General features: G+C 39.4%; 1 protein-coding gene across 1 annotated transcript in view; it reads left to right on the top strand.

Annotated features, from left to right (window-relative positions):
- LOC124776796 (piRNA biogenesis protein EXD1-like) overlaps positions 1-25,058 on the top strand; it is a 228,305-nt gene that overhangs the window by 174,627 nt on the left and 28,620 nt on the right. Inside the window, exons 5-6 of the mRNA XM_047251936.1 lie at positions 4,861-5,133; positions 8,662-8,802. Of these exons, the coding sequence (XP_047107892.1) occupies positions 4,861-5,133; positions 8,662-8,802 (414 nt within the window). The remainder of the gene's footprint in view (positions 1-4,860; positions 5,134-8,661; positions 8,803-25,058) is intronic.

The raw sequence follows: 25,058 nt of genomic DNA, 5'->3' as shown, positions 1-25,058 counted from the left end.
ACTGCAAATATGACATACCTTTTGTTATACTGATCTGAAAAGCCACTAGAAGTACTCCTAGCCAAAAACCTAAAGCACCTTGGACTCTGACCTGCCCAGCTTTCCAGGCAAGCTAATAAAGGTTGCATTACAGCAGAGAAAATGCTCCAGCAAGTACAGCAATATCGTAGTGTACGACATGCAGAGCTGGAATAATAAATGTTTCAATGTGGGTAGAATTGTGGTCTTTGACTCTTGTCTGTCCAGCCTATATCTATTTAAGGCAGAGGACCGCCCACCCACATGAACTCCCTGTATACCAGTTACCAGCTGACTGGTTCGCCCTTAGTAAATAGTGATTAATTATACAGCCACTGAACATTGTGGTTCAAGTCGAGTTAATGTGAGAGAAACTTGACTGGACTATATAGTGCAGCAAGTCAGTAACATAGCTATTGCCAGTCTGTGATCCCTTGAACTGGATAACTTCCAAAGAGGAAGGCATATTTCACCACAACCTTTTTATGTGGTGGATGGGCAGAGCTGACCCAGCAAGAATTGACTTCCAAGGAAATGCAGTAGGCGTAATTATGACATATATAAATAGCAGTGCTTCTGCCAGCAGAAATAAGAAAACCAGACTGTAGTAACACCAACCTGGGTTATGACACGTCCTGGCACACACTGAGTCCCTTTCCTGTCCTACATGTCGAGAATTGCTGGCCTAGCAAAACAGTGGTGGACTAAGCCTATATAAATACTGCTTTTTTTAGCCATGAACTAGCTGTCACTGCCTGCAGCCAGTTATGAAAGGTACTCCATGCCAGGCTCTGAAGTGGGTCACTCAGTCTGCTACTTGGTACTGCCTCCATTAGCTGCGGAGGTAAGAGCTGCACCTTATTCCAGATGCTGCTGAGAGCTGAATTGGTGCCTTCCAGCGGGTGGCCCCCTACTGGCTGACTTATATTGTCTGCAGGCCACCTACTTGGGGTACTACCTGTCCTGACAAGAGTTGCCATTTTCCGTGTGCTGTCACACTCTGCTGCTGCTATCTTGCCTTGTGTGAGTACGCTCCACCCTGCAACCACTGTCACTGTTGCCTATGCTGGGGTCATGAGTTCATCCTTTGTGTGTGTTTGAGTGTTTTCTGCTCCAATTAGCACATCTCTACCAGCCACCATGACAACTTCTGCAGAGGTCAGCATAGCTGCCTGCTGCCCTGGCCTGGGCTCTGGTAGAATTCCTTTCTGCCTTAGTACTGATGATGGAACTTGAGCTGGCAGCATCAACAAAGGATACATACTGATTTCAGCACCCTCGCCATGCTCCAGGGCTTGTCTCTGATGCTGGCCACTGACTACAACAACACAATCCCTGTACCTGATGAAATAAGAAATCAATGTCACTTCTATTTATATAATTTGTTAGTGGCCATCCATCTACTTGATTTCAAATGCTCTGTCCAGCTTATCAACTCATACCATGAGTGCCACTTGTTGTGGGATATCTAATTACATGAGCCATCCTAACATACTACCACACCTAATTGAAAATTTATTTACTTCTTAGTTTTCTTTTGAATCAAGATTTCAGTGTGGAGGTGGTCTTTAATTCCTCATAGTTCACCCAATTTCCACAAAATATTTGTAAATCATATACACAAACCTTCCACATGAATTATTCATTTAGTCACATCAGATCAAAATCCCTACAGTAGTTCCTGTGACAGAAAGCGTGACATGGGACTTTAATTTATATATGTACAGAAGATAAAGAGGTGAAAAGAACAAAATTATTTTATTTTATGACAATATATAGAGCATCAGACTGTTCAATACACCACCCCCACATATGAATCAGTCCATCAAGTACTAGCATTTAATAGATTTAAAGGATCGGTGGAAGCGGGGCCCAACAGTGACTTCCAGCTACTGGACAGCTTTTATCGCAGTTATTTGTAACAATGTATAGCACTAGAGAGAGTGATGATATCTGGTTACCTAACATTAATTTCTGAATTTTAATCATAACTCCACTCATTGGCCTGTAAATTAAACCACTGCTACACCAGACAAGTTGCTCAGGCATAGATATTTGGTGCTGCTCATGTGAAGCTGGTGTGAGTTTGCTAGTATATATATAAACCGAAGTTCCTTGCCACAGTTTCTGTCTGTATGTGTGGTCTAATTTCAGGAACTACTATAGGGATTTTGTTAAAGTTTTCACTAATACATTGACTGATCCACAAATATTTTGTGCAATGTCATGAATTGAAGTCTCCCATCGCTCTCAAAATGATGCCATTGCCATCTAGCAGTGCATGGCAGAATTCCTCAGAATCAACTTTTGTGACAGAAGGTGCAACCTACCAATGTTGTGTATTGGTGTGTGCTCATGGATGACTATCAGTGGAGTCAGGTGACTGACACTAGCTGTAGCTCATGGCAGAATTTTAATCATAAACTCTGTGCAGTGGCCCACAAACAAAATTACCACTATGCTAGACAAGTTATCTGGACTTAGATACTTAGTGCTGCTTGTAAGAAGCCAGGGCAGATCACTACTGTGTGTAATAAATATTTCACCTTCCTTAATTACATGTTTCATAGATCATATTCATAACAAATGTTATGATGTGAAATGTTTCAGCTGAACAAACTAGAACACATACTAAAATGTATAAAAATTGATAAATATTAGTATGTCTACCATCTTTCTGTATAAATGACTATTTATTTCTATTTCTCTATGGTATAGAAGGAGTTGTTAAGGAGAACCATCTGTAATCTACATTGGAAAACACTTCTGTTATCTGTGAGAGATTTGTTTTTGCATGGGTAGATTTGCAAGGTGTTTTATAGCTGCACTTTTCACACCTTTCTGTGCTGAAGATAGATTTATTAAAGGGTAATCCAGATGGGTTTTCTTTCTAATATTGTGTTTCGAAATATCTCTATTACTCTCAAACTCAGAAGGATTTTTGGTAACAACTTTCATAAGAGGTTAATATTCCCAGCTTCTAAAGATATGGCTATAGGATATACATATGTGGACACCACATATAATTCTAATTACTATCTTTTTTTCAATGAATATGTGTTACCTAAGTAAATAATCTATAATATTACCCATAAAGACAGCAAATGAAAATTGCAGAATATGTAAACTTACTGGCTTCTGTATCTCCAATGTTGGCAATTATTCTTAGGTAGAAGTAGCCATGGATCTGTTTAATAAAAAGGAAATTTCATCTCTAGTTGATCCTCTCATTTCAAACAAATAAAGAATAAAATTATCTTTTGGTGATGCAATCAGGTTTATCAGGTCTACTATAAGCTTTTTGGAAGCTAATGTTCTCACTAACACATAATACGTACATAGAATGGAAGTGCTATCCTTGGGCTTTCATTAACAATTGACGACTTTTGTTAAAACAAGATTCATTATTAACTTCATCGTGAACAATATCTGATGATGCCACTCAAGAATGTTTAAGGTACTGCATATTCTATAGTCATTCTCAGAGGCTCTGTCCAAGTTGATGGACAACAAACATCCTATGAACCAGCTCCGCCACCTACTGTCCGCTGTGCTTGGGTGTTAGTTACACACAATGCATCATGGCATCACATCACTGAGGAGACTGAAAATTACAAATTGAACAGCATAAGCTTATAAAGTTAATGGCTTAAAGGCTCCAAAAATGCTTATTGGAAATCAAGAAATACTGCATCTACCCAACTGCCTTTACGCATTGCTTTCAGGATGTTGTGAGGCTCTGGCTCTAAGCACTGTGGGACTTAACATCTGAGGTCATCAGTCCCCTAGAACTTAGAACTACATAAACCTAACTAACCTAAGGACATCACACACATCCATACCCAAGGCAGGATTTGAACCTGCGACCGTAGTGGTTGCACAGTTCCAGACTGACGCGCCTAGAACTGCTCGGCCACACCAGCCAGCGATGTGAGGAAAGTGTGAATTGGGTTTTGCATGATTTCTGAAATCTGTATTGGTGGAATGGAGATGGTCATTCTGTTTAAGACACCTCAGTATGTTTTAGCTCACAATATGTTCTAAGTTTCTGCTCCAAATGGATGCCCAGCATATTGGACAGTAGTTTTGTGAATCATTTCTGCTTCAGTTTGTGTAGATGAGTGTGACCTGCACTTCTTTCTGACTGCTGGGCATAATTTTTTTTTGTTTGGATGATTTATGGTAGATTGTAGTACAGGAGAGAACTAACTTAACTGTAAATTTGGTACAGAATCTGGTAGAGATTCCATCAGGCCCTGAAGTTTTATTCCATTTTAGTAATTTCAGCTATTTCGCAGCACCACTGACACTAATATCAGGACCAGTCAGTTCACATGTTGCCCACTTCGCAGCATCTTTCTGTCTTTAGAGCTATGTGTTGTTACAAATAACAGTGATAAAAACAACCATTCACTCACTCACAGCTGATTGATAAGTAGTGCAGGAATAACATAACATCAACTAATTGTTGAGGAGCCACAGATGGTTGCATTTGAGGCTTCATGTGGCTGTATGTAAACTAGAGAAAGATTAGTAGCTTGAAAGCTCATTAAGTATATGTGTTGTTACATTTGTCTATGTACCACACATCTCTCAGGTGTTACCTTTTCCCACATGTGTTTGTTGTTTTCATCCTGGGATTTTCAGTTGTGTAACCCTTCTGATGTTAGTTTTGTTTTCAGAATTTTGTACCAATATCAATGCCACTAGTAAACTCTATTGGGAAGAATTTCCCTGTTACGTATTCTTGTCAGAAGTACTTGGAATTTTGATTCCTGAAGGTTATTGTTAGCTAGCCAATCTGTCTCCTTGTAATATGTAGCTGACTTTGGTTAATTTCAGGTGGAGCATCTTGAAATGGAAACAATAATAGCTTTGGAATTTGAAGGTGTTACTTTTGGTGTCTGGAGAAAAATTAGGCTAATAAACATAGCAACATGGCAAAGAACCTTCCTTCTTGATCTGCGAGCTCTTGACTCTGTGTTATTTATCAAGAAAATGAAGGGAATTTTAGAATCAGAATACATATTAAAGGTGATTCACAATTGCCGGCTTATTTCAGCAATTCTTCTTCAGGATTATAGCATAATGCTAAAGAATGTATTCGACACACAGGTAAATATAGAAATGTTTCAAGTTTAATGATTTTGTTTTAAGCTTTTGTAAGAGATCATATAAAATTTAGTTTCTGTCTTTGACAGTAAGTTTAGAGATGAATTGAGGTTTTGGAGAGAGAGAGAGAGAGAGAGAGAGAGAGAGAGAGAGAGAGAGAGAGATCAAGCCTTACTGCTGAAAAGGCAGCTGCAAAACGTAGGTATTAATCATGTTTGAATCTGTGTTAGTGACTAGAGAGAGAACTCACTTTATTCAAATGTTACTTCATTATTTTTGTGTTCTAGTTCATTCATATTATTCTCAAATGCCAAGGACTGGTTACTGTGCTGGTGAGATAGCTGAAAAATATATTGATACCTGTATTATTTTTTTCCCCCATAGGCAATTGGAAATACATCTGAGGTTGTATAAAGTGATTTAATTTGTTTATTATGCTTCAGTTTTTATTTAGTTTGGTTTTCATTCACCCAAAACTGCCATTATAAATAAATAAATAAATAAATAATGAAAAACAGTCCTCTGTGGAAGTAGTATTGTCAAACATGGGGAATTACTGTACTGCATCTACTGCTCATTCATTCCCTCTTGACACAATATACTATCTGTAAACCATTTCTTTAGTGCAGGGGACTAATTCTAAATTTTCAGAACCTTGAAGACTTTGTGCTGTTAGTAATTTGTGTCTTCTCACTTCCAGTCTTAGTAGTCCAACAACAATATGTGCAGTAGTACTGTAATAGCAAGTGTAGAAAGCCAGCTTCATTTCACTGTGCTTTGTTCAGACCCTTCATTCTAAAATGAGTTGAAACAGCTCTAGATCTTTCACTACTGTTATGATACATTATCAGAAAAGAAAAATTACTATCCACCTGCTAGGTACAAAGTACATAACACAGGTTTATTGATGACACTGTGTGAGGGTTTTGGAAGCTGCTCCCACTGCACCATTCCATCCGTATAGCAGCCTATGTATTTGCTCCCATCACCCCTGCCCCCTGTAATATTAACAAACATGAAAGGGTTTGTTTTTGCAGTCATTCTGTTTTCAAGTAAATAGTAAAAGAAAGTAACAGTAAGGTAGGTTTGACTGTTCAGTACAAACCGTTGAAGTCTACAAGGATTGTACAAAAAGTATCAAGAAACGTGTCAGTAAAATAGATTTATTTGAGATATTGCTACAGTGCTCCAAAATTACTCAAAGTACAGCCATTGAGCATCGACACACCTTTGCCAGTGGCTTTCCCATTACTCAAAGGCTCCCTGATAAGCAGTTTCTGAAATGTCCTCAGGATTGTGCATGGAAGCCTCTTTGACAGTACTTAGAATCCCATTGTGGTTTCCTGTGAGGAAGGATTTCACTCTTGGGAATAGGAGTTAGTCTGCTGGTGTCAAGTCAGGACTGTAAGATGGTTGGGAAATCTTTGTGATGCCATTTATCATCACGCAGTCAGTAAAAAAGGAGCAAGCATGGCTGGGCACATTGTAGTGAAGTAATTTCCAATTTCCGGCAATGACTGACCTCATCCGGTTGACGCTTCCCTTCAGTCTTCTTACTACTACAAGGTAAAAAGCATCTTTAACTTTCTGCTCCCCAAGTACAAATTTGTAGTGGACAACCCCCTTGGTTTCAAAGAAAATGATGAGCATGGCTTTAACTTGATTTTTTTCATTCGAGCCTGTTTTGGTTGATGTGATGCTCCAGTGTGACATTTTGAACTTTGTCACTTTGTTTCCAAATCACTTTCGAATATCTTAAGTTTTGTCTCCTGTGATTATGTTGTCCAAAAAGCCAGGGTCTTCTTCAGTGCATTGCAGAAGGTCTTTGAACCAGACGTTCACCTGTCAAGGCCTTCAGGATGAGTTTAATGCAGATCTGTCATATCCCCCAAACCTTCAGTGATAATGGTGTCCACTGTCATCTTATCAATGCCAATTATATGTGCTCACTTAACCGACAGTCTGAATCCAACACTTCATGCAGATGTTGCACACTTTTTGCATGTTCACTGTTTTGCTAAACTGAACTGTTGTGGCAGCAACATCCTTGGTGCTATCTAGCTGGCTTCCTGGAAGTGTGGAGTGCCACCAGATATCAAGGGCATTCATTCAGCTTTGTGGTACATCCAAAGAACTTTGGGCATTCAAATAGCAGTGTAGTGCAAGCAGAGGCACATTTGTTGCCAATATACACAACTCTATGTATCATAAATATCAATTTAGTTTATATAAATATTATACATATATTTAAACAATGGAAAATCAAGGATGGAATGTAACAATATAATGGAAAGGATAGATGCTACTCACCTCATAGCAGAGATGCTAAGTCACACAGAAAGGCACAACAAAAAGTCTATTGGAAAGTTAGCTTTTGGCCAGCAAGACTTTTGTCAAATGTAGACAACATATATACATTGACACAAAAGCAACTCACAGACACTTCACCACAGTCTCTGGCAGCTAGAGCCATACCTATATTTGTGTATAAAAATGAAAGATAAGCAGCAGACACTGTGTTTATTTCAGCATTGTCAAATAATGCATGTGTAATATTAAGGAAGAACTGAGTTCATTTCTTCTGTGTCAATTCACAAATACATGGTGTATATAATACACCTATTGTTTGTTTGAAATGGAAACAAAAAGAAAATAATGTTCATATTTGCAAGTGGCAAGATTTCTTAGTGCTTTGTACAACGTGAGAAAAGTGTTACCTGATGTTGATACAGCAAGAATAAAGGGTGTGTGGTATGTAATTTAATTGTTGATGATTGACAAAAAGAAAAAGTAGAAGTAAGCTCAAGAATTAATGTTTATTTCTGCAATTTAATTTGTCTCACAACAAAACTATGATTTCACTGTATTTCTGTGGCACCAATGTAGCTATAAAATAAACTTTGCATACCATTTTAACTGAGTGCTTACAATGGTGAATGTAACATAAAACATAAAATAGAAATATTAAATGTCACCAATATAAAACACCAAAGAACTAGGAAATAGGGAATATATTAGCAGTTACAATGGTCATAACTGGCAAAAACAAATTGGGCAGTCTGCAGCTGAGAATCAACTATTCACTGGGCCTGGCTGGGTAGCTGTGCCCCGTTGTTGCCAATTTTTAAAGGGTTGATATTCCAAGAGACCAATATGACTGCATGTCTGCCATCCCTGAGACAACTGTACAAGTTTTTAAGAAAATAAGTTTGTCGTTTAAGAAGAGAAATAGATGCAACGAGATCTGATGTTTGATTTTGAATAATTGTATTGATAAATAATTTTCATCAGGAATCTTTTCCATGTTTGGCAAGTGCTACATAATTCATTTTAAGTCAAGATACTACTAGAGTAAATTTTATCTTACCATGAAATGAAGTCATAAGAAATAGATACAGTTCATTTTTTGCCAACTTAAATGCTATACTGGACCAGCCTGGTATTTTAGTGGCAAATGAATTCCATATTTCCATAGACATCACTTAAATTATTACAAAACTCTGAGTATGGCAATACATTTTTGTTTTGCAGGTAGCTGATCTCTGTGTTGCACTTAATAAGTACCAGGAACTACCTCTCTTTGTCCGAAGTCTACCTGATTGTCTTAATCTTTACTTGGATTTACCTGAAGTGCTTATTCATCGATCATATGTGCGAGATGGCTACATTGATGTAAGTTTCTACAATGTATATGCCTTGCACCACTTAATAACATACTTCGAAGCTTTTCAAAACATATATAATTAACATGACCTATGATTGTGTTTATTGTGGAAGAGAGTTAGAAATGATGGTGTTGTATTTCTTAACAGACTGTTATTGATGAATTAGAGAGATATGTAACACATGATTCTTCATCTTAAAACGTATGTTTCATGTGGAAATGATTGTTTCTGGAGTCACAAAGGTCTTTGCCAATAGCTGTTTTGTCTGCTTGATAGCTGAGATTCTGAAGGATTGCTGAAAATGACAATATTGCCAGTGATGACTGAACAAATGTGGTCAAATTCAAGAGAGTCCAAATTTAGGCCAAGATATGTGTAACCTAACTTGATGCACAAGCACACAAAAACTTCATTAACATTATTCTAAGTAAATACTGATCTTAAATCAATCTTCTCCTTTGTTTTTGGCATCTACAACTCTTCCCATTTAACTAATGTGTTTCTTGTAAGATTTTGCTGTGCACTAATCTGATGGTGGTCTGTGACGAAGTTCCTTTCCACATCTCTATGTTAGCATAACTTACATGAGGGTAAGTCCATTATTATCCGCAATGTAGTTATAAAATTTTATTGTGATCAAATAAGAAACTTACAAAAACATCATTTTTTGACATAGAGTCACCTTGCATTTCAGTGCACTGATCCCCTCATAAAAAGTACTCGGTTGAGCTGCGAGCCAGGAATGCGCCGCTTCTTTCACTGCTTCGCCTGAGGCAAATCGATGGCCCATTAATGCCTGTAATAGTCAGAAGGGGCAAGATCGGGACTATATGGAGGATGATCCAGTACTTCAGATTTGAGTTTCTGAAGTGTTTCAGTAGTGTGGGCAGCAGTATGCAGATGGGCATTGTCGTGCAACAACACAACACATTTTGACAGAAATCCTCGGCATTTCCTTTGAATTGTAGGCTTTAGCCTGGCAGTAAGCATCTCACTGTAATCTACACTGTTTATTGCTGTGCCCCTTTACCCATAATGTTCCAGTACTGGATCTTGTGCGTCCCAAAAAACAGTAAGCATTAGTTTTCCTGCGGACGGTTGGGTCTTGAACTTTTTCTTGCACAGGGAATTTGGATGTTTCCATTCCATACTCTGCCATTTACTCTCCGGCTTGTAATGATGGATCCATGTTTTGTCACCAGTAATGATCCTGCACAAGAAGTTGTCCCCTTTGTTATCATAGTGATCCAAATGTTTTTTGCAGATCTCTAAGTGTGTTTGTTTATGCAACTGTGTGAGTTGTTTTAGGACTCATCTTGCACAAACTTCAAGAAACCCAAGTCTGTTGTGGATGATTTCGTAGGAAGAACCATGACTAATTTGCGTCTGTCCAAGAGAATCGTTTCACGTGAATGCTCAATGGTTTCTTCATTTGTGGTGGTAAAGGGCCTTCATCGTGTGTAACACTTGTGCGATCATTTTGTAATTTTTCAGTCCATTTGTAGATACTCTGTTGTGGAAAAACATTGTTCCCGTACTGTACTGAAAGTCTTTGATGAATTTCGGCCCCTGATATGCCTTCTGACCACAGAAAACGGATCACTGAATGTTGTTCTTCTTTGGTGCAAATAGACAGCGGAGCAGCCATGATTAACAGCATGGCAGCAATAATGAAACTAACCTAGCTGCTTGAAAATTGCAAAGATATAACAGCAAATAAACAAAGCAAGCATCATCAATGTAAAATGACACTACTACCAAAACAAACAAAAATATACCTAAATTGCCGATAGTGATTGATTTACCCTCATACCAATGATTGTGTGCATTTGAAGCTCTTGTCTGTAAATTTAACAGTTGGTGTGCAGTGTGTTTATGGATGTAAAGTACACTGCTCTGCAAAACTTCTGGATGAGCTAGATGAAGTAACATAACATATTATCTATTTGGTAGAAACGAATGAAAGTGGAGAAGCAGAGGCCTTCTACTCGTGCACAGAAAGCTGGATGTTACTTTGCATGAGGTCAGCATGACTGTAGCGCAGTATGTGGCTGGCCCAACAACATAAGGCAATTCAAGAACAGGAAAAGACAGTGTGCCTCAATCACTGCATTCATCTCCATCGTTTTGGAGAAACCACTAATAATGATGAACAGGTTGCCTGATATGATAGGTCAATGGTCATTTGTCTGTTGTGTAGAGATCCTCACGAAATGCCTTACCTCTCTGTCTCAATGTAAACACTAAAATCATTGCACAGTACAGAAAAAAGTGTGAACTTGGGCTGATTGAAGTGGCCAAGGATACTAAATAGTATTGATATATAGGGGTAGTGTAAACTATTTTGATCATTAATATTTGTCCAACAGGACAGGAAAGGTAGTGGCTGCACACTTTGTTATATGAAAAACATATATCACTGTCCTGCTTTAACTGTGTCAAGTCTATCAATAGTGAAGGTGCAGTATGCTGCCAGTAGTGTATTTCCTTTGATGGAGTCAATCATCATGATTACCCCTTTCCCTTTTTAGCTGCTATATATAACATGGTGGCTCTTTCTACACAGCTGGTCATATAAGTGGCAAATCCATGAGGTCAACATGTCACTGATATCAAATTAACATGCTTGGATTATCAAATGATTATCATTTCATTGCAATGATACAGAATTGGTGTGAGGGACATCATCTACATTCTGTGTATCACATGGCCTCATAGTATGGTGTGCCATTGCATATACACTATGATCTCCTCTCGATCATGTAGTTGTTAATTCCGACAGCAGGTTGTTCATATCTGACATGTCAAAGTCAGTGGCTGTCATATCTGATGTGTTAAGGTCAGCGGCTGTTACCTGTTTTTAAAGTGTTTCAACATGATGATGGCAGGCCAAATCTAGAGTGTGCTGCCGTCACCTGTCTTGATACAGAGGGTGTTGAACAGTCGCCCAGACAAGAATGTTCTACATATCTTTCACTCATTGAAAACATTTGGCCATGGGTTTACAAGAGATTGGCATGCTACCACACACACCAGGCACGATGCTAAATGAAGTTTGGCATAGTGTTGAACCAGGATATGTCTACCTGTCAACCAAACTCAGTTAGACTCAATACACAGACAAGTTGAGCATTTTTTACTGCTAAAGGTGACAAGTCTGTGTATTAATCCATATCTACTCTGCAGAAGTAGGAAGCTAGCTTAAATCCTGAAATGTCTAACATATCTATACCTGACTAACATATCCTCTAGCTTAATCAGAATTATTACTGATAAAACCATAGAAAAACTCGTACCCTCTCATTTGCTGCCATTTATAGATGAACAAGTGTCAAAATCACTAGTCAAGTGTGATGAAACATAAACTAGGATCAAACTTATTTTGAATATTAAATTATCCAGATGTCGTTTGTACGAGTATACACATAATTACACAATATCAATTAAGCCATGGTTTGGTTCACCTTGAAGCAATAAATGTATTGCTTGGATTTATGTAAAGTCATGTTCACCTTAATAGTGAATCACTAAAGGAGACAATAGGTTAAAATCTTATCTTGTAGTCTTTTAACACTGAAGTTGTCCATTTTTTCACCCTAAAACAGTAATTACTACAAAAATTCTCATTTGTTCGATATGAGATAGCACAAGTTTATCATATAGTGCAATATGTCAGATAAATAGTCTGTATCATAACAACCTATGAGTTATTATTTGATTGCTTAGGGAAATTCAGTTATAAAATAATGAAATTTGTGCAAAAATAATGAAACTCGTATTAGAAAGGCAAATCATTAATGCATCATCTCCAATGGACGGAATCAAGAGACGCTGAATTGTTTCTATATTCAGTGAATTTCAGTGCAGCTCACCTGCATGCCGTTTGATGAGGCAATTGTGTTGTTCAATATGAGATAGCGCAAGTGTATCATATAGTGCAATATCTTAGATAAATAGTCTGTATCATAACAACCTATGAGTTATTATTTGATTGCTTAGGGAAATTCAGTTATAAAATAATGAAATTTGTGCAAAAATAACAAAACTCATATTAGAAAGGCAAATCATTAATGCATCATCTCCAATGGACGGAATCAAGAGACGCTGAATTGTTTCTATATTCAGTGAATTTCAGTGCAGCTCACCTGCATGCCGCTTGATGAGGCAATTGTGTGACTGGCCATTGAGAGATTTATAATGATACTTAAAGCATCTCACACTAATCTTACATATATTTATATGGAAAGATGGGAATGTGGGTGTTTTTATCAAGTAAAATTTCTTCTATAAAATTTTATATGATGTACAAAACTTGATAGAGTTATACACAGATTTTGTCTTCTTCATATTTAGTCATAAAAAACTTTTCGTGTCAACCCTTCACTACTTTAGAAATAGTGCTACAGCACTGAGTATAGTTTGGCCACGTAACATGGCATTTGACATGGAGAGACTCAGGAATTGCTTAGGCTCCATTTTGCCGTATTGCTAACAACATTAGTAACAACTCTGATACTAGGACCAATGCTTATTAAAGAAGTGTTCCTCGCAGTAAGGTATGTAGTAAGATTCCTTCTGCAGTCATAATTGATGCAGTGACCTCAATAATAAGAACAGTCTCCTTCTTCTGGAGCTGCTACTTCTACGCATCTTCCATACATAAACTATCAAACACGAATATCGATGCAAAACCCCTCTGTCCAACCTAACATTTCATATTAAGATTACTTCTGAATCCTAACATTAACATTCATTATACGATCACATTTCAATGACATGCTCTTAGATAAGGCGCACATCAAAAAACTGATGTTATCGTATTAATATCATAATACAGTGTTAGCAACTACATACCTATTTCTCCACTATGATTAACAATAGGTTACTGTTGATACCTCAATTCAGCATAATGCTAGTTAAGTACTATTTTTAAATCTTTTAACTACTACAGGCCAAAATGGGACCCACTGCCAAGTGCCCAGTAAGTTGTCAGAAGTTTCCAAGTAGCCTTTGTATACCAATAATTTTGAACAACATGTTACTGGCGTTTCTTCTCCCTTTAATCAGTTAAAGATGGTTGTAAATCTTGAGTACTATACATAAGCTACATTTTTCTGCTTTTCTGCCTCTTTGGTTAACAATTTTTTAATGTTATCTACTGACACTGACTGAGCTAGTGTATACCTGTCCTTTTTTCCCCCTAAGGTAAGTCTTTCTGCTCCCGGGATTGGAATGGCTCCTTACCCTCTCCCTTAAAACCCACACCCTTTCGTCTTTCCCTCTCCTTCCCTCTTTCCTGACGAAGCAACCATTGGTTGCGAAAGCTTGAAATTCTGTGTGTGTGTTTGTGTGTTTTTTATTGTGTCTGTCTACCAGCGCTTTCTCGTTTGCTAAGTCATGGAATCTTTGTTTTTAATGTATGAACTATATACTAATATGGATATGATGTGTGTTCTTAATTTTAAATTTAGTACTGATGCTTTGGAATATTGAGTGGCTTGTAAACTGTTTCAAGGTGAATGGGATCCTACAAGAGAACATAATACATTATCATTTGCCAGTAGAGCTAGGATGAAATATGGATTGAATTATACGGCAACAGAGAAAGAGTTACTAACTATAGTCTGAAGCATACAAAAGTTTCAAACTTTGATATGGGGATCCAAAGGATCCAAAATAGTGGTGTATATCGATCATCAAGCTCTAGCATTTCCCGTGGTATTTGTTTAATACATGGGAGACTGATATGGTGGGTATTATTCTTACAAAATTCGGTTACTGGTGCCCTGTAACATTTTACGTTGGGAATGAATGATCCGGTAAGGACAGATGGTCCTGGAATTACTTACAATATAATTCTTTTAAAATTAAGTTACACCAACAGTGAAGAAAAGAATTTAGTCTTATGCATAAGGAACGATACAGCTGATGATCCATATTTTAAAGATAAGTGGTTGACGATTAAAAGAGCTTTAACCATAGATAATAAAACATCAGAATGGATGATATATAAAGAGGTGTTATTGTGGAAGTGAAGAGAATAAAGTTGAAATGGGAACTGTGGATACTTGTCACAATAGAATTGGGCCTTATTACATTTATTCACAAGGGATACGGACACCTTGGAGTACAGAAGTGTGTAAAACATGTGGTAAAGTTTTATGATTTTAAGAACTTAATCAGAAAAATATTAACAATAATAAGAACCGCTGAAAGATGCCAGAAGATAAAGGAAGACAATTGAGCTGTTGTGTATAAATTGTATCCTGTAACACCTTTCTGCAGTGGATTTTTTTTTTAAACCTTCCTGCAGGCTGGGGTGGAGTATCATATATATTTGTGCTAGTAGAGTGCTGGTCCAAGTCTGTTAAGCTCTGCCCTGCGAAACAGTGAATCATTGTTTGAGAGAATGTTTCAGAGATTGGGGAGAACCACACAAATTACTGACTGATAATGGTCCACAATTTATAAATGAGGCATTTAAAGAATTTGTAGCCTGGAAACAAGTAAAGCAAATAACTATTTCTAAACATCACCTTCAAAATATTGTAAACCTTGTGAATGATAGTGAATGAGATTTTGCATCTTTATAGGACATATTGTCCCATAAAACAGACATCTTGAGCACAGTTAATTCCTGAATTTTAGGGACTGATCAAGTGAATTACTGCATGTGATGACAGGACTATCACCTGTAAAGGTAATGTATAAACTTTTAATAGGATAATTACTATTAAAAATGTTTGGTTGGTCTAAAGGGAAAGAATTAACTATAGGTGAAGTACAGAAGCAAGTAGAGGTTAACCTACAACATAATGAACAATGTCTGCAGTGACAGAATAATATTGCCCAGGTACCGGAATTCAAAATTGGTGATTTGGTTTTAATAAGTGATCATCATTTAAGTTGGAATATTAAAGGAGAGACAAGTAAATTTTTTCCTAAATTGTGGGACCATACTGAGCATTGCCATACTGAGCATTGCCCAGGTACCGGAATTCAAAATTGGTGATTTGGTTTTAATAAGTGATCATCATTTAAGTTGGAATATTAAAGGAGAGACAAGTAAATTTTTTCCTAAATTGTGGGACCATACTGAGCATTGTTCTTAGTGGAGCCAGGAAGTGGTAAAGAAAATGGGTTGTATAATGTAGAAATGGTGAAATCATTTCAACCCAGAGTATAACTAGCTGACACACATTAATATGACATCATTATAAATAATTTTAAGTGTTATTTGTTTAGAATAAGTACACATAAATCAATCAATCAAGTTTTCTTGATGATACACAAAGGACAACAAATGACACGGTATAGAGGACCCAAAGCTTAATGAACATATACATGCACACACATATGTGGGTAACCACAAGGATCAAAAGGACACCAGAATAAAATTGTATAGTGTTTTTTGGAGGGAGAAATACAGTGCCGTAATCTTATTTTCTTATAAGACAATAAATGAAAATCTAACACTGCAGAGGTACAGTGATCACAGTCACACGAGGTAGAAAGGGGATGTGATGGACATAGATAGAAGTATACATAAAATTTAAGGAGGAGGCCTGAACAAAGTAGACTGTATAGTGATCAGGAAGTCAGAAATGTCTGGTGGATAATATATTTGAAGGAAGATTGGACCGTAGTGAGTCTTGAATGGAATACTCATTATTAGGGTACTGGAGGGATATGATGTACCTTGTTATGGTATAATATGGAGTTGTGTTGCGTAGGTTAACACCCATAGATGGGAAACTATACCAGCTTTGGGTGGACCTGTAGGAGGGATGACCCCAACCATATTTTTTGTTGATGAGTGAAGGAGGTAGAGGGATGCATCACATTGTATTTTGAGTAAGTAAGGGAAAGAGTACTGGTTCCTGGAAAGATGGAGGAAAGAATAAGTTGAAAGAAAAAGAAAGGGAAAATGGCTGAAATAAAGTGAAGTTTCCTCCAGATTAAAGGACTTACCTGTTATGAGCTTTATTAGTGGGATACTGTCATGTTCTGAGGTTTGACCTTTATAGTAAGGTACTATAAGATAATCTTTAAAGAAGTGCTAAGGCACATGCACATTCCTGAGTTGTGGAAATAAGTAATAAGGCAAAAATGATATGTATTTGTCAGAAATCTGGAGACAAGAAACAATTAGAAACTGCAAAATCGTTTAATGAAGAACGTGAGTAAAAGTTGGATTCTTAAGTAATATTACAGATTTTAAATAGTAGAAATAATTTATTTAACAATGAATGATGACAAAAATATAGAGGCCACATAATTATATTGGGATGACAGATTTGGTCTAATAAAAACAATGAAATATATATTAGATAATAGGAAATTTCTTTACAGTAAATCTAGAAATCATGCAAGATGATGCAGTATGCTGGCCGGGGTGGCCGAGTGGTTCTAGGAGCTACAGTCTGGAACCGTGTGACCTGTATGGTCGCAGGTTCGAATCCTGCCTCGGGCATGGATGTGTGTGATGTCCTTAGGTTAGTTAGGTTTAAGTAGTTCTAAGTTCTAGGAGACTGATGACCTTAGAAGTTAAGTCCCATAGTGCTCAGAGCATTTTGAACCATTTTTTGATGTAATATGCATGATATCTTTCATTCAAGTTGGAGAGTAAGTAGTTTAAAATCATATTTTGATGGGAAATGCCTTGGTACAGTCTTAGGCCCTTTGATAAATTGATGATATTTACATGAATATAGAGAGAAAAACTATTATTTTATGCTAACAGACCCAGAGTGGTGCAAAACACTGTTGCTAGGCTTTTGTTAATGCAGAACCAAGAATATGTGCAGGAGTTGCACCTCCAGTGGGCACGAGTGGTGAACACATGTCATCACTTGCTGTGGTGGATGTGTTATTCCATGCAGCCACTCATAGAAGGTGTTGTGGTGGCCCACTAAGGAAAACAAAGAGCCTGTATTAGTAGTGTACATTATTTAAAAAGTTATGTATTGCACTTTCTCTTTTGTGTACAGACTAAAGAGGAGGAGCCTGGAGATCATTGTAAAGTATATTGTATTAATGGTTAATTTGACAGTATATGTTTCAAATGATGTAACTCTGATTATGACTGATTTACATTGTTTGAGGAGTGTAATGAGTTATTTTTGCAACTAATTCATCAAATCTTTGTGGAAGGAGATCATATCACGGTGAAGAAGATTATAGACTGCGACTGAATAGCAGGACAAGGTCTGCAAGATAGTGTTGTTGGCAACCATAGATTCGAAAGATATTAGCAAACAAATTGAATATACAATAGTTGTCTACTATGCTGGGAGGACATATGTAACTGATAGGTTTGACGTCTCCCTCTGAGGATTGGCACAAGACGGTGTGTGATTAGTCCAAAGTGAGCTTAACCTACATGCGTATGCCACGTTAGTAATATTATGTTGTCTCTATGTATGCACAGTAACTGTTTATCTTACTTGTACCTGTGAAATAAAATTCCTTCGTGTATTTCTCCAATTTTCACTGTTACTTGTGTTGTTTTGGTGTGAACAATGAATGTGATTGTTTAGATTGACATCTTTTAGAGTTCGTAAATTGTAACAGAGTTTTCTTATATCTTTTTTGTATTTATTAACTTTTTCAAAATATATAGCAGTTTCCTCTTACCTTTATAACTTGGGTTGGCTACAAACCTTCTAATGCCTTAGATGACAAGAATCGATGTGGAGTTGACACAAGCAGACACAACCAGACGTTTTGCTTGTGTCTGTATATGTGTGGATGGATATGTGTGTGTGCGAGTGTATACCTGTCCTTTTTTCCCCCTAAGGTAAGTCTTTCCAATCCCGGGATTGGAATGACTCCTTACTCTCTCCCCTAAAAACCCACATCCTTTTGTCTTTCCCTCTCCTTCCCTCTTCCCTGATGAAGCATCTGTGGGTTGTGAAAGCTTGAATTTTGTGTGTGTGTTTGTGTTTGTTTGTGTGTCTAGGAACATACCAATGCTTTCGTTTGGTAAGTTACATCATCTTTGTTTATATATATATATATATATATATATATATAAAACAAAGATGAGGTGACTTACCGAACAAAAGCGCTGGCAGGTCGATAGACACACAAACAAACACAAACACACACACAAAATTCAAGCTTTCGCAACAAACTGTTGCCTCATCAGGAAAGAGGGAAGGAGAGGGGAAGACGAAAGGAAGTGGGTTTTAAAGGAGAGGGTAAGGAGTCATTCCAATCCCGGGAGCGGAAAGACTTACCTTAGGGGGAAAAAAGGACAGGTATACACTCGCACACACGCACATATCCATCCACACATACAGACACAAGCAGACATATTTAAAGACATTTAAATATGTCTGCTTGTGTCTGTATGTGTGGATGGATATGTGCGTGTGTGCGAGTGTATACCTGTCCTTTTTTCCCCCTAAGGTAAGTCTTTCCGCTCCCGGGATTGGAATGACTCCTTACCCTCTCCTTTAAAACCCACTTCCTTTCGTCTTCCCCTCTCCTTCCCTCTTTCCTGATGAGGCAACAGTTTGTTGCGAAAGCTTGAATTTTGTGTGTGTGTTTGTGTTTGTTTGTGTGTCTATCGACCTGCCAGCACTTTTGTTCGGTAAGTCACCTCATCTTTGTTTTTATATATAATTTTTCCCACGTGGAATGTTTCCTTCCATTATATTGATATCATTAATTTGAATCCAACAATTACGTTTGTTATTGTCACTGTTCCATTTCGAAATCTTTTCTGTCGTCTTATTTTCCTCTTTCTGGGTCTTTAAATATGTCTGCTTGTGTCTGTATGTGTGGATGGATATGTGCGTGTGTGCGAGTGTATACCTGTCCTTTTTTCCCCCTAAGGTAAGTCTTTCCGCTCCCGGGATTGGAATGACTCCTTACCCTCTCCTTTAAAACACACTTCCTTTCGTCTTCCCCTCTCCTTCCCTCTTTCCTGATGAGGCAACAGTTTGTTGCGAAAGCTTGAATTTTGTGTGTGTGTTTGTGTTTGTTTGTGTGTCTATCGACCTGCCAGCGCTTTTGTTCGGTAAGTCACCTCATCTTTGTTTTTATATATAATTTTTCCCACGTGGAATGTTTCCTTCCATTATATTGATATCATTAATTTGAATCCAACAATTACGTTTGTTATTGTCACTGTTCCATTTCGAAATCTTTTCTGTCGTCTTATTTTCCTCTTTCTGGGTCTTTAAATATGTCTGCTTGTGTCTGTATGTGTGGATGGATATGTGCGTGTGTGCGAGTGTATACCTGTCCTTTTTTCCCCCTAAGGTAAGTCTTTCCGCTCCCGGGATTGGAATGACTCCTTACCCTCTCCTTTAAAACCCACTTCCTTTCGTCTTCCCCTCTCCTTCCCTCTTTCCTGATGAGGCAACAGTTTGTTGCGAAAGCTTGAATTTTGTGTGTGTGTTTGTGTTTGTTTGTGTGTCTATCGACCTGCCAGCGCTTTTGTTCGGTAAGTCACCTCATCTTTGTTTTTATATATAATTTTTCCCACGTGGAATGTTTCCTTCCATTATATTGATATCATTAATTTGAATCCAACAATTACGTTTGTTATTGTCACTGTTCCATTTCGAAATCTTTTCTGTCGTCTTATTTTCCTCTTTCTGGTCTTTAAATATGTCTGCTTGTGTCTGTATGTGTGGATGGATATGTGCGTGTGTGCGAGTGTATACCTGTCCTTTTTTCCCCCTAAGGTAAGTCTTTCCGCTCCCGGGATTGGAATGACTCCTTACCCTCTCCTTTAAAACCCACTTCCTTTCGTCTTCCCCTCTCCTTCCCTCTTTCCTGATGAGGCAACAGTTTGTTGCGAAAGCTTGAATTTTGTGTGTGTGTTTGTGTTTGTTTGTGTGTCTATCGACCTGCCAGCGCTTTTGTTCGGTAAGTCACCTCATCTTTGTTTTTATATATAATTTTTCCCACGTAAAAAACAAAGATGATGTGACTTACCATACGAAAGTGCTGGCAGGTCGATAGAAACACAAACAGACACATACATACACACAAAATTCAAGCTTTCGCAACAAACTATTGCCTCATCAGGAAAGAGGGAAGGAGAGGGAAAGACGAAAGGAAGTGGGTTTTAAGGGAGAGGTTAAGGAGTCATTCCAATCCCGGGAGTGGAAAGACTTACCTTAGGGGGAAAAAAGGACGGGTATACACTCGCACACACACACATATCCATCCACACATATACAGACACAAGCAGACATATTTAAAGATAAAGAGTTTGGGCAGAGATGTCAGTCAAGGCGGAAGTGCAGAGGCAAAGATGATGTTGAATGACAGGTGAGGTATGAGTGGCGGCAACTTGAAATTAGCGGAGATTGAGGCCTGGTGGGTAACGGGAAGAGAGGATATATTGAAGAGCAAGTTCCCATCTCCGGAGTTCGGATAGGTTGGTGTTGGTGGGAAGTATCCAGATAACCCGGACAGTGTAACACTGTGCCAAGATGAGCTGGCCGTGCGCCAAGGCATGTTTAGCCACAGGGTGATCCTCATTACCAACAAACACTGTCTGCCTGTGTCCATTCATGCGAATGGACAGTTTGTTGCTGGTCATTGCCACATAGAATGCATCACAGTGTAGCGAGGTCAGTTGGTAAATCACGCGGGTGCTTTCACATGTGGCTCTGCCTTTGATCGTGTACACCTTCCGGGTTACAGGACTGGAGTAGGTGGTGGTGGGAGGGTGCATGGGACAGGTTTTACACCGGGGGCGGTTACAAGGATAGGAGCCAGAGGGTAGGGAAGGTGGTTTGGGGATTTCATAGGGATGAACTAACAGGTTACAAAGGTTAGGTGGACGGTGGAAAGACACTCTTGGTGGAGTGGGGAGGATTTCATGAAGGATGGATCTCATTTCAGGGCAGGATTTGAGGAAGTCGTATCCCTGCTGGAGAGCCACATTCAGAGTCTGGTACAGTCCCGGAAAGTATCCTGTCACAAGTGGGGCACTTTTGTGGTTCTTCTGTGGGGGATTCTGGGTTTGAGGGGATGAGGAAGTGGCTCTGGTTATTTGCTTCTGTACCAGGTCGGGAGGGTAGTTGCGGGATGCGAAAGCTGTTGTCAGGTTGTTGGTGTAATGGTTCAGGGATTCCGGACTGGAGCAGATTCGTTTGCCATGAAGACCAAGGCTGTAGGGAAGGGACCGTTTGATGTGGAATGGGTGGCAGCTGTCATAATGGTGGTACTGTTGCTTGTTGGTGGGTTTGATGTGGACGGACGTGTGAAGCTGGCCATTGGACAGGTGGAGGTCAACGTCAAGGAAAGTGGCATGGGATTTGGAGTAGGACCAGGTGAATCTGATGGAACCAAAGGAGTTGAGGTTGGAGAAGAAATTCTGGAGTTCTTCTTCACTGTGAGTCCAGATCATGAAGATGTCATCAATAAATCTGTACCAAACTTTGGGTTGGCAGGCCTGGGTAACCAAGAAGGCTTCCTCTAAGCGACCCATGAATAGGTTGGCGTACGAGGGGGCCATCCTGGTACCCATGGCTGTTCCCTTTAATTGTTGGTATGTCTGGCCTTGAAAAGTGAAGAAGTTGTGGGTCAGGATGAAGCTAGCTAAGGTGATGAGGAAAGAGGTTTTAGGTAGAGTGGCAGGTGATCGGCGTGAAAGGAAATTCTCCATCGCAGCGAGGCCCTGGACGTGCGGAATATTTGTGTATAAGGAAGTGGCATCAATGGTTACAAGGATGGTTTCCGGGGGTAACACATTGGGTAAGGATTCCAGGCGATCGAGAAAGTGGTTGGTGTCTTTGATGAAGGATGAGAGACTGCATGTAATGGGTTGAAGGTGTTGATCTACGTAGGCAGAGATACGTTCTGTGGGGGCTTGGTAACCAGCTACAATGGGGCGGCCGGGATGATTGGGTTTGTGGATTTTAGGAAGAAGTTAGAAGGTAGGGGTGTGGGGTGTTGGTGGGGTCAGGAGGTTGATGGAGTCAGGTGAAAGGTTTTGCAGGGGGCCTAAGGTTCTGAGGATTCCTTGAAGCTCCGTTTGGACATCGGGAATGGGGTTACCTTGGAAAACTTTGTATGTGGTGTTGTCTGAAAGCTGACGCAGTCCCTCAGCCACATACTCCTGACGAACAAGTACCACGGTCGTGGAACCCTTGTCCGCCGGAAGAATGACAATGGATCGGTCAGCCTTCAGATCACGGATAGCCTGGGCTTCAGCAGTGGTGATGTTGGGAGTAGGATTAAGGTTTTTTTAAGTAGGATTGAGATGCAAGGCTGGAAGTCAGAAATTCCTGGAAGGTATGGAGAGGGTGATTTTGAGGAAGAGGAGGTGGGTCCCGCTGCAATGGAGGACGGAACTGTTCCAGGCAGGGTTCAATTTGGATGGTGTCTTGGGGAGTTGGATCATTAGGAGTAGGATTAGGATCATTTTTCTTCGTGGGAAAGTGATATTTCCAGCAGAGAGTACGAGTGTAGGACAGTAAATCTTTGACAAGGGCTGTTTGGTTGAATCTGGGAGTGGGGCTGAAGGTGAGGCCTTTGGATAGGACAGAGGTTTCGGATTGGGAGAGAGGTTTGGAGGAAAGGTTAACTACTGATTTAGGGTGTTGTGGTTCCAGATTGTGTTGATTGGAATTTTGAGGTTTTGGAGGGAGTGGAGCTGGAAGTGGGAGATTGAGTAGATGGGAGAGACTGGGTTTGTGTGCAATGAGAGGAGGTTGAGGTTTGCTGGTAAGGTTGTGAAGGGTGAGTGAGTTGCCTTTCCGGAGGAGGGAAACCAGGAGATTGGATAGTTTTTTGAGGTGGAGGGTGGCATGCTGTTCTAATTTATGGTTGGTCTGTAGGAGGATGCTCTGAACAGCCGGTGTGGATGTGGGAGAGGAAAGATTAAGGACTTTTATTAAGGATAGGAGTTGACGGGTGTGTTCATTGGCTGAGTTGATGTGTAGGTGAAGGATTAGGTGGGTGAGGGCAATGGATTGTTCAGTTTGGAACTGGTATAGGGACTGATGGAAAGAAGGGTTGCAGCCAGAGATGGGAACTTTAAGTGTGAGGCCTTTGGGGGTAATGTCAAATGTCAGACAAGCCTGAGAAAATAGAATATGGGAGCGTAATCTGGCTGGGGCGAAGGCATGTTTGTGGAGGGAATGTAAATAAAACTTAATGGGGTCGTTGTGGGGGTGTTGTGATGGTGACATGGTATTAGAAGGTGGAAAGTGTAACATGAGGAAATGAAAATGAAAATAAAAATATATAGGGAGGGATAAAGGTGGACTGGAAAGTAACTGGAGATCTGGTGTGAAAAAAGGCGAAAAGGTGTTGGTTACAGCTGGGCTATGTTGGACTTGGGTTGGTAGACAACGATGTGCACAAAGGTTAGGTGGTTGTGTTGCCGCCAAAACACGTTAAAGGATGGAGAGATTCGGGAAAATTTCGAAAAAACTGGGTGTAATATATTAAAAGGGGTGGTTTTGTGGTGGCAGATTATGAAAATGAGGCTAACAATTGTCTGACGAAGAAATAATGACGTTAAAACCTGTGGGAAGCGGCTAAAAATTATCAGTGATGTGGGAAAAACGGAAATGGAAATAAAGCGAAAGTTATTAGAACTAGCCGAAATGGTTGTTTAAAAGGTGAAAGGAACTGTTTGTGAACTAGAAATGGTGGATTTTATAGCAGCGGTAGTGTTGAAAGTGACAAAAAAAATTTTTTTTGGTTATGGTTTGGAATTGAACCCTGCCTGGAACAGTTCCGTCCTCCATCGCAGCGGGACGCACCTCCTCTTCCTCAAAATCACCCTCTCCAAACCTTCCAGGAATTTCTGACTTCCAGCCATGCATCTCAATCCTTCTTAAAAAACCTTAATCCTACTCCCAACACCACCACTGCTGAAGCCCAGGCTATCCGTGATCTGAAGGCTGACCGATCCATTGTCATTCTTCCGGCGGACAAGGGTTCCACGACCGTGGTACTTGATTGTCGGGAGTATGTGGCTGAGGGACTGCGTCAGCTTTCAGACAACACCACATACAAAGTTTGCCAAGGTAACCCCATTCCCGATGTCCAGGCGGAGCTTCAAGGAATCCTCAGAACCTTAGGCCCCCTGCAAAACCTTTCACCTGACTCCATCAACCTCCTGACCCCACCGACACCCCACACCCCTACCTTCTACCTTCTTCCTAAAATCCACAAACCCAATCATCCCGGCCGCCCCATTGTAGCTGGTTACCGAGCCCCCACAGAACGTATCTCTGCCTACGTAGATCAACACCTTCAACCCATTACATGCAGTCTCCC

This window comes from Schistocerca piceifrons, chromosome 2, assembly GCF_021461385.2.
Source record: "Schistocerca piceifrons isolate TAMUIC-IGC-003096 chromosome 2, iqSchPice1.1, whole genome shotgun sequence".
NCBI classification, from domain to species: Eukaryota; Metazoa; Arthropoda; class Insecta; order Orthoptera; family Acrididae; genus Schistocerca; species Schistocerca piceifrons.
This window is presented reverse-complemented; position numbering and strand designations above follow the sequence as displayed.